The 18484-nt window shown below is 40.5% G+C and overlaps 1 protein-coding gene across 3 annotated transcripts in view; it reads right to left on the bottom strand.

The window, feature by feature from the left end:
- Positions 1-18484, bottom strand: part of fndc3ba (fibronectin type III domain containing 3Ba) — a 96266-nt gene that overhangs the window by 33768 nt on the left and 44014 nt on the right. For all 3 annotated transcript variants that reach the window (XM_075488024.1, XM_075488025.1, XM_075488026.1), the window contains 4 exons: positions 17700-17776; positions 15087-15318; positions 14792-14945; positions 14275-14405 (listed from right to left, as the gene is read on the bottom strand). In XM_075488024.1, coding sequence (XP_075344139.1) covers positions 14275-14405; positions 14792-14945; positions 15087-15318; positions 17700-17776 — 594 coding nt within the window. The remainder of the gene's footprint in view (positions 1-14274; positions 14406-14791; positions 14946-15086; positions 15319-17699; positions 17777-18484) is intronic.

Genomic DNA, 18484 nt, shown 5'->3' with positions numbered 1-18484 from the left:
CGGGCAGGAGGAGTCTGGGTAAGAGATTAGGTACAAAAACAGAAGGAAATTGAGAGACAAAAAGCAAGCCAGGGATCAACAGAGAGGGATGGAAAAAAGGGAAGGATGAAAGGAGAAAGTGGGGTGATGGTTTAGGGGGATGTGAGGCAAGGATTACACAAACTTTTGTGACATCATCAGAAGATTCAGAGCAGATGCGCACCACTGATCTCAGTGTAGTAGTTCTTATAGTATGAGTCACTGTCCATAAATACAGTCGGGCTTAACTAAAGGTCACAAAAACATGGAGGAGACACATATTTAATGTGGCAAATTTCCATTACAAAGTTTGCTTTGGTGGTGTATTGATTGTTCCCCCAGCATAGAAAGACAAAGACTTGTTTTACTTTTCTGGTCACAGATTAGACAGCACTTAGTCCCACAACTGTTTAGAGCCTTCAGTTTGCAAGTCAGACAGACGAGAGACAGTAAGGCTAGCAGCTTCCCCTGCCTCTAGTCTTTTTGCCAAGAGCCTAAGTGGAGGGCAGCTGGACTTCTCTTTTGGTTTAATCCAAAGATGACATCCAGCTGCTTTACCATGATTGATCCAGATGACCACAAATCTACACTGACATATTCCATTCTTTATGCTAAACCACTGTAAAGTATCTACCATGGTTGTAGCCTGATGAACATTGCTAACAGTGCTATCAGAGGAACCACTAGTTGCGCTGTGTGTGTGTTTTTCAAAATGTCTGACTATTCCTTAAGCTAATAATGCAATATTAGCAATGCAAGCATCTGTGGGTTTATCTCCAAGTGGTTTTATAGTATAGACTGAAGCAAAATTTGCCTAATATGACATGAGCTTTAAAAATATACATTTTATGCTCGATCAGGTTTGTCCAAATCTGGTCATTTCCATCACACTAAACCAGAGCTCTCAAAGTGGCAGATGACAAACCAGTGAGTGACATCACAGTGGCTACACCCATTCTTATAGGGTAAGGATCTTATTTAAAACCATTTTTTTTTCTTCTTCGTAAAGAATGCCAAAAAAATCGTGTGTCAAGCAAAAACAGTGGGGTATGTGGATTCCCCTTACTCTAATCTAAATCATATCTTTAGTTTGACCGATTAATACTCACACAATGGCTGAGTCCGTAATCATAAACTCATTCATTCCTACTGAATACTCAGGAAGTTGTCCGTTGAGCACTATATACTGGACTCATAATAACCGTAAGAACTTTTGCATGCTACTCTAATCAGCGCAGTGAATTACAGAACTGACACAGGCCTGCATTTATGTAATGTACTGAGTGTACTTCAACTTTTTTTCTCCAAAATGAATAAATACTAAATGTTTCCAGTTGTTTGTGTTCTGTTCTTCAGCTCTGTTTTCATTCTTCATATTAGATTTAAAAGATTATTTTCACGCCACAACTTCTGCATTAGTCTAGTGTAGTGCCTGTAGTTAAAAGGAAAAACAAACTGTTATTTTACACAAGAGACTTAAAACTTACTATATAATAACAATATTAATTTTCTATAACTTCTATTGCTGGGAGATTGGAATATAAAGACTTCAGATATTTTGAAAATGCTAAGAGAAATTTCTTTACATTTGTATGACTTGATCATCTTCTTTTTTTCTTTCAGCACAATGAATTATACTATGTACTTGCTCGCTTAATGACCATCTGTTATACACTAATTATACAATAATGATTACATAATCATTCTTCATGGTGTATTATGGGATACTTTGAGAATACTATATAGTGTTTATCAAATCTCACCATACATTCAGTTCACTATATAGTGATTGTTTGGTGATTTCAGGCACAACCATTATCTTGTTCATTTTCTGTTTCCACCTAGCCTGGGTAATGACATTTAACCGTTTATTCAACTAATCACACATCAACAACATATATTTAAGGATCTCAATATCCACAAGGAGAGCTTTGTGTTTATCCCAGCTTTATTTTCCAGAAATACGCATTCATCTGCCTAGAAAATAAGAACTTTTCTCTCCACAAAACCCCAGAGGCCCTCATTTAAATAAACACACAGCATAAGATTAGTTTAGTCTTTATCAAATTCATCCCTGTCATTGCAGCCCAGCTTTAACCTGCTTGCTCCCTCATTCTACCAAATTCCTGGGCTTGTTTCCAACATTCTCTATTTGAATGATGCACACACAGAAACTTCAAAATTAGCTAGAGGATTCCAAATAGAGCTTCAGTAGAACTGAGTTACTTCGACACCGAGGAGGTTGCATTCCTCCAGCATGACGGTCTGGGCTTCTTAGACACAGTCTGTCTGCCATGGAACAGAAAAAGACCTTTAAGGCTTGAAGAAAAAAAATTTGAAAAATGTGGCAACGGCTGCTCAGTCAGGCCCCACTCCACATGAGTACTGGGCCACAGGGTGCGTGTGGTGTGTCGCATACAACTTGATCGTTAGAAGCATCTAATCAGGGGAAACAAAGCACAGAGAAAAAGAAGCATCTGGAGAAAGAGATGGAAAGACTGGAAGAAGGACTCAAAGGAAGAAGTAGGGACAAAGCTGAAAAACAGGGAAGAGAGGTAACAGGAAAGTGGAGGTAGAGATGGGTACAGACCTTGGATTCCACACTATTATCATCTGCTGCATAGCGAGCATTCCATCTGTTCAACAGCTGGGCTACACACACTCACACACACACACACATAAATACACAGAGGAGGAGTTGTTGGGACATGCCTGAAATTGTGGTTGTCATGGTGAAGGTTTGGTTCTCATGGCCAGGCCCCTGATCGTTTATAAAGAAGAGATTAGAAAGGGAGAGGGGGGCAGAGAGACTGGCACAAAGAAACTGAGTGGTAGAGTCCGAAAGACAGTCAGAAATAAAATGAAAAGTCAGACATGCAAATGAGAAACTGGATTTTTATCTTTCTTCTTTGGTAACTGGATAATATTTACAGAAGGAGCCTGAGTACTTTGCCATATATAACCAAGTTTCAAAAGGTTTTTGTGTTCAACACTACAGGATATATTTTTTTAAGCCAGCATCTCAGACCAGGGCAATAAAGAAAAAAGAAAAAAAAAGAGATGTGTCCAAAATACACACAATGAATCCAAGGTCCAACTTACATAGAAACTAAAATAAATAAGTAGCTGTATAAATACATATAATTGCATTCTCCAGTCCCCCGTCTTGAGTTGATTTCCCTCAATAATTAGGTTTCATGTGTGCATATAAACATAGAGACATAGAGACACACAGACCTCGTCCACTGCAGGCCTTTCACTCAGCAAAGAAATAAGCGTTCCAGCTGCCAAGAGAGGCAAAAAGACAGCGTATGAATTTCTGCAACCGTATGCGTGTGTATTTGTGCTGGTCTGTGCGTGCAGCCAGCGGCATAGCCTGACCGAGAGGGATTATGGGGATGCGTTTTTCAGAACCCTGACCCCATTCAACCCTGCTCAGCCAAAAAAAAAAAAAAAATTTCTTTTCTAATTCTCGAGAGTGGCTGTGGACTGGCATACCCAGTGGTGGACAAATACACAGACAGCAAAGGCATTTGGAAGAAGTCACAGAGGTGGTGAACGGAGATGTAAGAGACTGAAGAGTTGACAGAGATACAGACTGACAATGGCAGTGCCCAAACTACAGCAAAGCTAATCAATAACACATCTGTTTCGTGTTTTTATCCATTGTCCATTTTAGGCCATCATTGCTGCCTACAAAGACTAATCTTTCTGTATTTACTGAAAGGCGAACATATAAAAGCTCCATTAGAATTTAACAAAAAAAAATCTTCGAGGTTGTCCGTTTGTTCTGGTGGTTTGGTCAATGCTAAACCCCAACTATTTTTTACGTTTTGGTGTTTTCTGGGGCTCATCCCACAAAGACCTTCATTTAAGTGGTTTCATATTATCACTTAGTAAACAGATAAACGATGCTGCAAATCACATCTTTTACGTTGCAGATTTTTCAAATGAAGCCAATGGTTGTTAGCTACAATAAACAATATGTCCAGATATTTAATTCATTATTATATACTAAGAAAAATGTCAATTGTGCTTTTCAAAAATTAAAATTTTAAAAATTTAAAGAGAAATTACAGCTGCAGAAGATATATGAAGGTATTTGACCTAAACTACATGGTCCTTAACATATTTATGCAGACAATCTCACACTGCGTTTGAAAATACCATTTTCTCATTTTGGTCTTGACAAACATCTTGAAAGGGTTTTTTGTTCATGGCTCTCAAACTGCTCTCCTCCAAGACCTACAAAGACTTTGTTTAGTTTTGTTAGCCGTGTAAAAAAAATGCCCCAAACTCTCCTCTTGTTTTGCTGTGAAACAAAATAAACCCCAGCCGGTAAATCATGGGGGAAAAAACAGTAAAGCACAACTGCACCAGTCTTCTGAGATGAAGTACCTTAAAATGCATTCAAAGTGCTCACAAATCACTTGAGCTGTACCCATATAATTAACTTGCAGATGTCAACCAAAATGTTATTGTTCTGCAACAGTTGAAACAACCAAAGATGACAGTTAACCCGCTTGTGGTTGATATTGACTGGTCGGCTGCTGCAGTTTAATAGTGTTATGAGATTATCAGGAAATGTCTGTTGAACTCATTTTGATTTTTTTTACGAGAACAACTTCCCCTTCTCATCATTTTCTAGTCCAGTTACACAGTATCAGCAGGAAAGGTACTCCGGTGCTGGTAAATCCCTCCCTTGTTTCTCCATTTATTTTCTCAACATGTCCCTTTTTAACTCCAATTCTAAAATTTCTTTCTTTTCTTTTCTTTTCTTTTCTTCCCTGTCCATTTTCTGTTTCATCTCCTGCCCATCTGTTCTATACTTACCCCCCTTCCAGTCTCTCATTCACCTCACTGCCCTCCATCTTGCCATACAAACATAGCCGTATTTGGGTTGGTGGGAAGAGGATGGAGTTTGTGTGTGGGAGGGTACGGGACGGGGTGCAGGGGGGGAGAGCTGAGATTATCAACACGGTAATTCACTAAAACAGACCAGTAAGGAAAGAGTAGGACACAGCGAGACACACATTTCCAGGCATGTTACCAGAGTTGCAGCGGGAGGAGCCGAAAGAGGGAATTTAAAGCTGCGCTATAACTGCTGAGTCATGACTTCACTCAGTCAAGTATGATCATTCAGAGAGATTTTTCCAAACCTGGCAACAAACGTTTTGCACAGTAATGGCTTATAACTGATTTGAAAGTGATTTTCAAATGATTCCCCAATAATAATTGAATAGAAATTGCCTCATTTGACAGTAGTTTATGGTTCTATGTATTCTGAGTTCCTTAAAACAAGCATCATCAAATGGCAGGGGGGGGGGGGGGGGGGGGGGGCCTGAGCCATGATGGACTAAAACACATTCTTACCCCCCCAAATGTTTTGGCTGATAACAAATAAAACACACTTGTGCGCTTTATAAACTCTGGATATCTGTTGCCAGTCTAATTTGGTCTGGTATGAACCCTAGCTTATGGTAGTTAATGTTAGCAAAAGGCAGCAAACTTAGATTTTGACGTGTATCTGGTGTTACTGACCCAGTTCACTGACTAGATGTCCTCCCCTTTACTTATGCTACTGTTGCACCATATGTTTAAGCATTTACAGTTACCCTGTAATTGCAGCTTGGCCACAGTTTAGCTAAAGTTAGCCGTGCTTCGAGTGGAGTGAGGCAGACAAAATCTTAAGGTAAAGATAATTTCCATCTTATGTTATTAACGTTATAACCTTTATTCAACTAGGAACATTTGTCATTGAGATCAAAAACCTCTTTTTGCAAGGAAGCACCGACCATGTCGTGTCTTAGTATATCTAACCATGGTTTTAGGAAATCAATTCAGAAAATGGAGGTAAAAGTGAAATGGGAGAAAATGGGTCTGGAGCAAAGAATGTGCCACCAAGCAGACATTTAATTCCAGTTGTGTTTTCCTTATTTCAAAAAATCTGTCTTGGAAAGCTGTCAATATGACTTGCAATTACAGAAAAAAATCTTTAGTTCTTTCTTTGCTTTGGGTTCATTATGTCAACAGTGAGGGTGCATGAAATGCTTATTTTTGTTGCCAAGATGATTGTGCAAGTGAAGTTTAACCTCGGAAATTCCATTGACGGCCAAAACGAATTTTCATTTTGGGGGGAGGAAAAAGTCAGCCGTTTGTCGTTTTAAATTTAGTAAGAAAACTTCCCAAACAGAGTCATATGGTTCCACACTAATACCATAACATCTAAGAGCGCTGTGATATCTACAACCATCCTTATTTTCCTCTGTCCTGTTTACAGAGCCAACATGGCGGACACAGCCGCCTCAGCACACATCTGGTTTCTCCAGAGCTCACAGCGTTTGGCAGTGACGTAGCAGCAAAGATGGAGGAGCTAAGGGAGCCGGCCCATCTGTTTCTGCTGAAATCCCAGTTTTTCTGAGTAAGAGACAGGATCTGCGATGGTGATGTTGCAGAGCCAAGATGGAGGAATGGAGGGGACGAAGCGCACATCTGTTTCTGCTCAGCAAGCTCAGTTGGAAGGAAAAGAGCCTGTAGAGCTGGCTTTAGTGGGGAATGGACACCGAGTTAGCCAAGTCAGCCTGATGTCTTACTGGCACTGGGGGAAATCGCCACACACACACAGAAAAGGGCATCAGGGGCAAAGCGTAGGCGGCTGTGTATGTGTGTGTGTGTATGCGCGTGTGTGCGAGTGTGTGTGTGGTATTCTGGGTTGGACCGTACTAGGATGCGCCGGGCCAAGCAGCAACTTTGGTGGAATGTTTGTACTCTTTAGCTCTCCGTCTCTGTCTTTCCATTTCTCCCTTCTCTGTGATTAAGGAGTTCTGGTTCAGTTTTTTTTTCTCTTTACAATCCTTCCATCGATCTCCTCTCATCTGTCCCTCAAATCATACATTCCTCTCCTCTCTCTGTTTGCCCCCTATCCTTTGGACCCTCATGCTCTGATTGTTTTACAGGAAGCCCAGTCACGGGGTGTTTGTTTGTGTGCGAGTGCGTGCGTTGGTGTGTGTTGTGCGACATGTCTAGCTGACTCAGCCTGATCTCCAGCCCTGTACTGAGACCCTGGTAGACCAGAACAGACAGCCTGTGACATGCTGACATTCTCCTGTCTGTTATGTGTGTTATTGTTTTTTTGAGTACTACAGTGTGCGCCACATGAAACTGTGTTTATTTGTCGATCTTGTCTTTTGCCTCCTGTGTACGCTTAGTGTGTAATGTGTGTGTATGTGCTAAAGTTCAATCTCCCCTTTAATACAGTGCAGTCCAACCCGGCCTCTTGTGTATGTGTGTGTTTTGAATTACGCCTGTATATGTGGAGGTTTGAATGGGTTTGAGAATCTCCACAATGGGGAAAAGTCTTGTAAAAATGGACGGAAATAACCCTGTCCAAAGCCAGACTTTTAAAATACATGTAAACATGTTAGTCCAACTGAAATCGTCCCAAATCAAGCTTCCCATAACTAGGCTAGTGACAATGGCTCCAAAAGGGCCTTCGTTTTTGAGATATCCCTACCGGAGGTAGAACCAAACCCAACAATGTTTTTCCTCATCTCAAAGGTCTCCCATACATGAAATTGATTCTTGGCCAAAATGATTTTACTGCTAAGGCTGAAATATTGACACATTTTCATATGCACCCCCAAACAAAAAAAACACCAAAAATGTGACCTCTCCGTATGGGAGTAAAGACATAAAAAGTCATGCAGAAAATTACTGGAAGCTTTGAGAGCTTTGACAGTTGGCATGGTTGTCCCCAGGGGTCCACTATATGTACTAGAAAAGGTTAGATGTGGCTATCTTGATGTATGAAGTAGATATAGGCCTATAATCACACACCTAAAATAGGCGGAAAATGCTAAAAAATTATTTCTATACAGAATGTCATCATTTACTTTGAAATGGCTTTGTCAGGGAGTGTCAAGTGCAGACATATGATAGCTTGATTGAAAGGTGGGGTTGTGCTGAATCTAGCAATACCAAATATGTATATATATTGTGAAGATTGAAGATGGTATATTACCAAATGAATGAAGTGTCCACAATGAAAGAAAACTAAAATGTGACCTCTCCGTATGGGTGTTAAGACCTAAAAAGTCATGCAGAAAATTAACAGAAGCCCTGAGAGCTTTGGGACTTTGCACAGTTGTGGCCAGGGAGTCACTGCAGCTTTTGGATGTTGATATCTGTAGATGTAGACCAATAAACACATGCCTAAAATAGGCGGACAATGAGGAAAAAACATGTCTATGGAGAATGTTATCATTTCCTTTATGGTTGCTTTGCTCATGATGATCATAGCAACACTATCATAGCTCAAATGAAAGGTGAGGTTGTGCTGAATTTGGCAATACCAAATATGTATATATGATATGAGTATTGAAGATGTTATTTTACCAAAAGAAGGAGGTGTGCTAAATGAAGCAAAATGAAGCAAAATGAATCAGTGACAGCCTCCAGTCCTTTATCCAGTGATATAAAAGACCAAAGCTCTGCAAGCTCTGGTACCCTTTAGATATTTAATAATGTAAGGAGTTAATACTGTATAGCAACACACTGTAAAATAGAATTAATAGTGAAACAAAGTTAGATTTTGAACAATGAGGTGTTTTTTTTAAACGAGATTGAGGAGGCGGGACTGCAATTTGGCATTGACGAACGTTTTAATAAGAACTTAGATGAACTTACAGAACAAGTTAGGTAAATCTACTCATCCACATCATCTTCTGTGTTAAAGTGGGTCACATTTTGACAGTCAGGGAAACATGAGCTAAAGTCAGTGCATGTTAGTCCCACTGCGAAGCATTGACATTTGGTGCCATCATCGCATTTGCATTTGCCTTTACAGTAAAGATGGGTAATGTCCCTGACTTCCTTCGGTGAAGCGTCCTTCTTGAACATGATCGGTTCAACTGACCCATCTTCTCTGAGTCTCCATCCCCTACCTACTGGGTCCCAGAGCTTCGGCTTTGGCAGGTGGCTGTGACGCCACACTGCTGTCTGGTATAATGCTCTCTCTATATGTTGTTCAAAGGCATGAATCTTTCCTTCAGGCCATGTCCAGAGTGCATGTACACTTCAGAGGATCCAAACATTCCTCTGCTTGTATAGTAGATAAGCAGCACCAGCACATCTGTATCATCTGATTTGACTATTAGACAAGAATGTGACTGTGCAAGTTGTATTGCATGTAACACCATTCTTGTATCGGCTTCCTCCTGGTCACTGAAAAACTCGTCAAGCAGTCAATGCCTGACTTCCTGACCATTATCAAAGCCACCTGCCAAGATCAAAAGGATTCTGTCTCTGCTCCACAAATTCCATTATCTTCTGTATGTCTCTCTCATCTCTTTCCGTTCTGGATGCTCCATGCTCCTGATGTACTTTTGGGCCCTTTGCATCAGTGTCACAAAGCTCTTTCATGGCATCCACATATGCTGTTGTAACATGTCTTGTCTCCGACAGAGGATGCCTTTGAACAACATGTAGAGAGAGCATTATACCAGACAGCAGTGTGGCGTCACAGCCACCTGCCAAAGCCGAAGCTCTGGGACCCAGTAGGTAGGGGATGGAGACTCAGAGAAGATGGGTCAGTTGAACCGGTCATGTTCAAGAAGGACGCTGCACCGAAGGAAGTCAGGGACATTACCCATCTTTACTGTAAAGGCAAATGCAAATGCGATGATGGCACCAAATGTCAATGCTTCGCAGTGGGACTAACATGCACTGACTTTTGCTCATGTTTCCCTGACTGTCAAAATGTGACCCACTTTAACACAGAAGATGATGTGGATGAGTAGATTTACCTAACTTGTTCTGTAAGTTCATCTAAGTTCTTATTAAAACGTTCGTCAATGCCAAATTGCAGTCCCGCCTCCTCAATCTCGTTTAAAAAAAACACCTCATTGTTCAAAATCTAACTTTGTTTCACTATTAATTCTATTTTACAGTGTGTTGCTATACAGTATTAAGTCCTTACATTATTAAATATCTAAAGGGTACCAGAGCTTGCAGAGCTTTGGTCTTTTATATCACTGGATAAAGGACTGGAGGCTGTCACTGATTTATTTTGCTTCATTTAGCACACCTCCTTCTTTTGGTAAAATAACATCTTCAATACTCATATCATATATACATATTTGGTATTGCCAGATTCAGCACAACCTCACCTTTCATTTGAGCTATGATAGTGTTGCTATGATCATCATGAGCAAAGCAACCATAAAGGAAATGATAACATTCTCCATAGACATGTTTTTTCCTCATTGTCCGCCTATTTTAGGCATGTGTTTATTGGTCTACATCTACAGATATCAACATCCAAAAGCTGCAGTGACTCCCTGGCCACAACTGTGCAAAGTCCCAAAGCTCTCAGGGCTTCTGTTAATTTTCTGCATGACTTTTTAGGTCTTAACACCCATACGGAGAGGTCACATTTTAGTTTTCTTTCATTGTGGACACTTCATTCATTTGGTAATATACCATCTTCAATCTTCACAATATATATACATATTTGGTATTGCTAGATTCAGCACAACCCCACCTTTCAATCAAGCTATCATATGTCTGCACTTGACACTCCCTGACAAAGCCATTTCAAAGTAAATGATGACATTCTGTATAGAAATAATTTTTTAGCATTTTCCGCCTATTTTAGGTGTGTGATTATAGGCCTATATCTACTTCATACATCAAGATATCCACATCTAACCTTTTCTAGTACATATAGTGGACCCCTGGGGACAACCATGCCAACTGTCAAAGCTCTCAAAGCTTCCGGTAATTTTCTGCATGACTTTTTATGTCTTTACTCCCATACGGAGAGGTCACATTTTTGGTGTTTTTTTTGTTTGGGGGGTGCATATGAAAATGTGTCAATATTTCAGCCTTAGCAGTAAAATCATTTTGGCCAAGAATCAATTTCATGTATGGGAGACCTTTGAGATGAGGAAAAACATTGTTGGGTTTGGTTCTACCTCCGGTAGGGATATCTCAACATTTTAGGGCCATTGTCACTAGCCTAAACTGGACTAACACAGCCAGATAACGCTCGACTCAACCATATGCAACCGTGTTAACTGTGTGTTTCCGTGGTTCAAACTAACAGTATTTTTTCTTTTCTCATCATTGCAACTACCCCCATAAATTGTTTCTGTCCTATTAAATTAGACTTTGGGTGAAATGTTTAGACGTTGGAATTAGAACACTGTTATCTACAAAACAGTGTTGTGTTTTGTAAGAAGCGATATTCCAGTCAGCCTGGATAATCTGCAGAACACACTGTGAACACAAAGGTTGGAAGTAATGACAAGGATGGAAGTAGCACAGTTACTACAGTTACACAAAACTTCAACTTGAAAAAAATAAAAATAAAGAAAAATCAGAGGACAATTAACTGTAGCCACTGTACCTCTTATTTATTCATAGTAAAAGCCAGCAGCTTTATTGATGATGGTTCACAAAGTGATACGAGTAAAATGTTTTGTACATTTCAAAATCTTGTGAGTCTTTTGTTTATTTCACGTTTAATGAACTCAAATTTCTGCAGGCAAGCTTAAAAAAAAACATAGGGAGAAAAAGACTAACAACATGGCCTGTTGCACTGCCTGCATGGGAAAGGTCCTAAAAGATCACAATCAAAAGATGAGGTGATTAAGTAACTTACTCAAAGTGCATTTTACACAAGTGTCTCTTTACCTTTTTCATAGTTTACAGTAAGTCTACAAGTCCTTTAGCTTTTGTCTTACTTGAGTGATATCTCACCATAGAAAACAGTCAATTTTCTTGTTCTTAAGGTCTCTGATAACTATTAGAATTATGTCAAAACCAACAAGCATTAAAAGCATTCAAGGAGCTTGATAATGAATATTTAGTTACTTTAAAAAACAAATGGCTGAATTATTCTATTGCAAAAATAGCTTTTACTTAATCTTCTGTTGATCAGCCAACAAGCTCATTAGGCAATGATCTCAGCTTAAGTGAAAACTTTTTTCAGTTCATGCTGAAGATTTCACAAGGATCGCTGCTCAGTGCTGTGAGCTGGAAACAGAACTGTCAACAATAGATAAATCATATGGGCTGTTGGCTGGGGCTGACCTGTTGCGATATATTGGCAGTGATGATATTTGTGACATTGAAATAATGAAATACTGATGTGTTGATAAAACACAAACAGTGATTTTGTGATTTGAACTCATTTCGGCTCATAAAATTAAAATATTATTGAATTACAGCTGATATAGGCTCCAGCCCCAGCAACAATTCTTGTTGGCTGTAAATAAATTGAGCGCTTAAAATAACAACTTTTTGAATTAACATTTAAAAAACATGGAACAAATCACACAATCATATAGTTTCCTTTCAGCATTAAGTCATTTTGTTCGGCTTCGATAAACACAATTATTGTGGTTGATTAAATTCATCTACGAGGTCTGGGTCTCTATCTAATTAGATGGTTTCAACTACGAATGAACCAGTGAACTTGTGAACCTGTAGAGATTTTATGGTGTTTACACATGAGTCTGAGATGAGTAGTTTCAGTTCGATCTGTTTTCATTCACTCAACAAGACTGACGTGAGAAACATAGACAAAATACTTGTTCATACAACAAGATGAAGTTTTCTTTTCACTTACGATTACGTACAACCCACATACGTACATAAAGTGGACAGACACAGAACTACTGAATAACGAAAGAAGACCACATAATTGTGTTTGTTTTTTAAGTTAATTCCAAAAGTTGTTTTTTTTTGTGCCGTAATTAGCTTTCAAAATGTTTTCATCCAGGTCAACTGAACAACGTCAAACAAGATCAACTAAAATACATGTTTTGCACAAAATTATAATACGTATAGAGCATATTTGTCTTTTTTTTTATATACATAAAATATTCAGTTTCAATCATTCAAAATGACTTAACAAGATCATGTTCCAAAATCTGTACGCACACATGCAACACAAAAAATAGATCAAGCTTTTCTGTTGCGGTTTTATATCATGAACTTTGGGAAACGCATATATCCAACCCTGGCCCAGCTGGAATCTTCCTGCGATCAGACATCGTGCTGCGAAGCACTCCCCGTAGTTTTATGGGGATGGTAAATTCAAAGAAAAGTTTGACAGCTATAATTAGGGAGTCGATACATTTATATGTCTTATTTATATGTTTTTCTCTGTGTGTTTGTGTGTGTAAGCACATAAATTAGATATTCGGCTTTTTTCAATAACTCCGGTGTGTCAAAAGACACGTCATTAAAGAAGAACGACACCACAAGTAAGAGTACATGAGCGTGTGCGCACCTCAGTGCCTGTGTGTGTGTGTGCGTGTGTGTGTGTGTGTGTGTGCGCGCGAGTGATCAGGCTGAACTTTGGTGTCTAAATCTCAGAGCTCAAAGGTTTCCTTCATCCCAAGCGGGACTCTACAGGTATGTGACTCCCCCTCCCCCTATCTCTCTCACCCCACTCTCCCCCACCGTGGCTAAGCCTTCACCAACAAGGCCGGTATTGTAGCGAGGGTAAAACGATAGCGCTGAGGGACAGGTTCAGCTATGTGGTTACCCAGACAACCCCTCTTACCCTCGTCCCCATCCTCCCACCTCAATTCCACCCCCCCAGTCTCTTCACCTCAGTGAGGTTGCATTCATTCCTCATCCATTCATTTTTTTTTTTTTTTAGGTGATTTTCTGTAGGGGGAAAAGAGGGAGGAAGAGAAGGGGGACGAAAGGTGCGTTTCATCTGCAGAGAGGCACTGAGGCTAAAGAGAACAAAGACAGTCACAGAGGTGGAAAGAGAGAGTGGGCAGCAGGAATACAGGTTATTCTTCCACAAAGAGATGTGAGGTGGTTTTGTTGCTTGGTGACATATCCATTGTTTGGAGAATAAAGTCCACTGACAAAAATGTCTACTTAAAAAAAAAATAAAAAAATGCAGAGACTTTTCGTAAAGCCTCCATGATGCCGGTTGTGTTTTCAATGTTAAAAGCAGGCGTTCGGCATGTTTGAGTTTGTGTCCGTCGGTGAGAAAGAGAAGCGCATCTTACATTCCAGTTCTTTGATTTAGTTTGTTTGCACTCGTTTGTGTGTATGACTGCAATAGAAGTTGGTGTCAGGTTTGAGTGTGTTTTTTGATGTTTAAAAGTAAAGTAAAAAAAATAAATAAATAAAAAAATCAATATGTGCTTTCAGAATAGAAAACAACATGGAAGCCTCTGCCATTCATTCCCAGTCTCACTCACTGCTTTGCGCCTGTGTGCGTCCTACCTTGTGCGTGTGTCTCTGGCTCACTGTTTCGTGGACTGCTGCGGGGTCGTCTTTCTGGCTTCTTGCCCGCTAGACTGCTGACTCCGCCCCCCGACCCCGCCGACCCAAGTGATGGGGCGTGTGATTTGTTGCTGTATCAAGCAGAAAATTACAGCAGAATTTTCTTTATTAGTATGGATGAAAAATCAAAGAAAGAGGATGTGATTTGTGAAAAATATTGCCCTGACCACAAGAGCTGTCAAGAGGTTAAAACAAAATACAAAAAACAATAAAGATTATATGTTACAGGTATTGGATACATGTACATTATATGCTGTGGGATTCATTTAGTTTTTCTGGCACAAACAGGCAAATTCAAAATATGTTGTCATATTTTCTCCACTTGTAATTACATAACCAGGTGGACAGCAACTGTAAAACTTAGAGAGCTTATAAAGAACTTTGAAGGACTCAGTCAATTAATGAGTGAACTCATCTTTGTGCCCATCTTTTAGAGCCTGAGAAGCAATGTGATCACCTGTATCCGTTGTGTGCTGGTCCCAGACTGCCCTTATAGAGAGTGGAGGGAGGAGAATTCAGTCGGTTCTGTCTCGGTTCCTTGATCTTTTTAGTCTGTGGTTTACTGTACGTCTCTTCTCTGTAATTTGACATCCCATAAACTGGGATGATTTCTGACAGGAGAGGAGAGGAGAGAGAATTCAAACTACAAACCTGTGCAAATCATATCTTTGTAACCTAAAAAAGATGACTACTTTATTCAACATAAAAATCAGCGGTTATCCAGGGGGCCAGTCCAGTCAGCATGTGGGTACCTGGATCGCCGTACATGGGGGGAAGGTGGTGCTGGTAGTACTGGTGGGGTGGCATCTCCCCTGGGCTGACAGGGGGATAGAAAGAGTGAGAGTTGGGGATGAAGTGAGGGTGAGCCAGGTAAGGGGACAGGTGATGTGTGGGGGACAGAGCTGGAGAGTAAGAGGGAGTGTAGCACTCTGGAGACTGGGGGGTCACCACCACACGCCGGACCCCTGTGGTATCCTCCAGCACCTGTGGGACAGAACAGAAAGGAAAATAATGGGTGCGAGTTACACAACAATACAGAAAATATGAGTTTCACACATAACACTTCACCCAGTTGATTTACACACAAACGGACTGTAAAAACAACAGGGAGACATTTGTAAACTTGAGAAATCGAATCTTTTGTGCCGAGAAACGGTTGTCTTTTCGGAAAACTGCACACATCTGAGATTGCTTTATTCATTGTCGAGCAGAGGTTTCCCAGGGTGAGGGCTTTAATTTGAGTCGAGTGAAAAGCAGATGCTCTGAGTGTTGAATGAGGATATCTAATTAATTAAAATTAATTACAGACTCTATTATACACCTGAGACAGTGAGCCAATGGGATATAGTACCCATTAAAGTGGTGAGAACAAGTGCATGGTGTCAAGAGATGGTGAACAACAACGTCCAAATATCTGCCTCAAATTAACATAGATTCCATAGTTGCATTCACTTCCACATTCATGGTCTGGAACACACACACACACACACACACATTCCAACTATTCAGACACTTTCACAGGCCTGCATTCCAAGGAGAGAGCAAACACACACTCCCTGCAGAGACGGGAAGCAATCTCTGGTCCCTAATAACAACAACACGCACACACACTGCCAGAACCACACCAAATAAACACCACCCCAAAAGACCCAACACAAACTGAGAAGCATCACATAGTCAAAATACAAAAGACAGAAAAAAAAAAAGTGAGAGTAAAGAAAGAGGCTCAGGATGGGATGAAGGGGGTTACAGAGTTAATTCCAGCGAGAAAGAAAGTGGGGAGAGTGAAGGGGGTGGAGGAAGAGGAGGCCCCTATCTGCCCCTCATCCCCTCCTCTGCAGAAGAAGAGAAAAACAGTGTGTACAGGAAAACAAGAGCAACGTCCTTGGAGTAGTACATGTGGAGCTGGCCTACATACCAGCTCCACATGTATATGTACTTGTACTTTTTTTTTTTTTTTATTGTAAAGGACACACACACACACATTCAAATATAAAGGTACATAACAAAAACACAAACATGTGCAAACACGCATACCATCACACTGTGGGCATTAACGCAAACCACAGACATCACACACATTTACACATGCAAATGCACTCCATCTCATGTGCGCACCACTTTCCACCATCATGGTGCTCTTTCTCCATCCATCCCCTCTTCAAGCCTTCAGCCCCCCCCCCAAAAAAAAAAAACTGCCCACCCAACACTTGCCTCCCCTATCGGGCTTGTTTACGTAACAGTGACAGTGTTTCCCGCTCATACTTGGCTCATTCCCTGCTATCACACACCCACACACATGCAAAGGCAAACACACACCCACGGTAAGCCAATGACCCGACTTCCACTGGCGCAGGAGCACAATTCAACCACAAGCAAGCCACACACGCAATTGTAACACTGTTTTTCAGGGCAAACACTTCAGTTGTCTTTTCCTTTACAATTGTAGGGACATTTAATGGAGAATGCACACATGCGCGCGCATACATGACCCCAAAAGCCCAAAAATTTGTAAAGTGCTGTTCAGGGCTGTTGGAAGATGAGGCTGCCTGGGGCACCTGTGTTTCTAAACTACAACTGACAGGATAGGTGGAATGCCTGGTACATTCTTTGTCTGTGGTTTCACCACAAATTGTCCAAATTTTTGTTGCACAATGCTTGTTGTTCTTTAGTGATGAACACACTCTTCATTTAGATGTTTTTCAATAAAAGAATGTATGCTGTACAAGCTCAAACACTTTAAATCTGTCAGCCAGTCCTTAAAATGAAATGTTTGACTTGAAAAACACTATACTCTGTTGTAGCTTTACATCTTTCATGTGGCCAAAACTCACTTGGCATTTCAATTCCTGTCAATTTACTGCATTGCAGGATCAATTTCAAGCCAGGAAGCTCGGAAAAAACTGGTGATTTATTAAAAACAGAATAAATGTGCCTTAAAAAGAATGTATATTATTGGAGTTTTTGGATTCCCCTTAACCTTCACTATAATATATAGTGTTTTGGTCGTTCCAAAACGATAAGCAAAGTTATGAAGAAAGAAGTCACCAAAGGGGAGTTATCCTCTCCCACAGAAAATTTTGCTCTCGAGCTGCCTGAAAAATCTCATTTGTAGTCAAGGATTATCTTTCCTTTCTTAACGACATCAGCATGAAGCATTTGCATAATGTCTGCCTCTGTTTTGCTCGCCTCCAACAGAGAATGAGTGGCTGTTTTGCAGTCCATCATTTTTGAGCAATCCACTGGACAATCAGAGCAGACTGGGCATATGGACCCCTGTTTCTCTCACAGAATACTGAAAATGACAATCAAAAGACAACTAAATACACCAGACTAAAAAAGAAAACATATGGACATAGACTAACCTGTGAGATGTATCCTGGAGGTACGTGGATGGGGGGGATTGATCCATTTGGGGACATCATGGGAACTTCAGCAGGACCTGCAAGGGAAGAGAAAAAATGATTTAAGCAGGCCGAATGTTAATCTACAGTTCAAATGCAGAGACACTAATACAGCCTCACCCAATGAAGGGAAAGCCAGTGCTGCAATTATTTCTCTCCTAATGTAACCAGTATGGCAGCTCTTTCTGATTGCATAAATTCATTTTGACATTAACGTACTAAACCACATAACATGAAAGACTGGTCCCTTTCAATATGCCTGCTTGAGGTCAAAAAGCACGCACATTTGAATATAAAAGTAGGCAAGTTTGTCTTCAATTCGGACAAACAGCTAAAGACAACGATGTCTGCATTCAACACTGGCATAATGACCAACATAAGTGTCACCTATAAGGGCAAGACCAGAAAAATAAAATCTCTGCCTTTAAGAAGAAGAAGAAAGAAAACGTGAATAGAATCAGCAGACTGAAAATGATGTTGACTTTTCCACTGTCCATATCTCCTCCTCCCAAATCTCTCCATCTCCCTCTTCCTCCGTCTTTCTGTGATGGAGGTCTGTGGCTGTTAAAGTCATTGGGACCCCGGTGGGACAGCTGGAAGCAGACCTGGCCTCAGAATAAATCACGGCGTACAGCCGTGCGCGGGGTCCACGTACACACACATACAAACGAAGGCCCCTCCTAACTACAAACACACATGTAAATATGAAGACCCGCTGATATTTTCTGACCGTGTTGACATGTGTT

Source organism: Odontesthes bonariensis, chromosome 17 (assembly GCF_027942865.1).
Source record: "Odontesthes bonariensis isolate fOdoBon6 chromosome 17, fOdoBon6.hap1, whole genome shotgun sequence".
NCBI classification, from domain to species: Eukaryota; Metazoa; Chordata; class Actinopteri; order Atheriniformes; family Atherinopsidae; genus Odontesthes; species Odontesthes bonariensis.
This window is presented reverse-complemented; position numbering and strand designations above follow the sequence as displayed.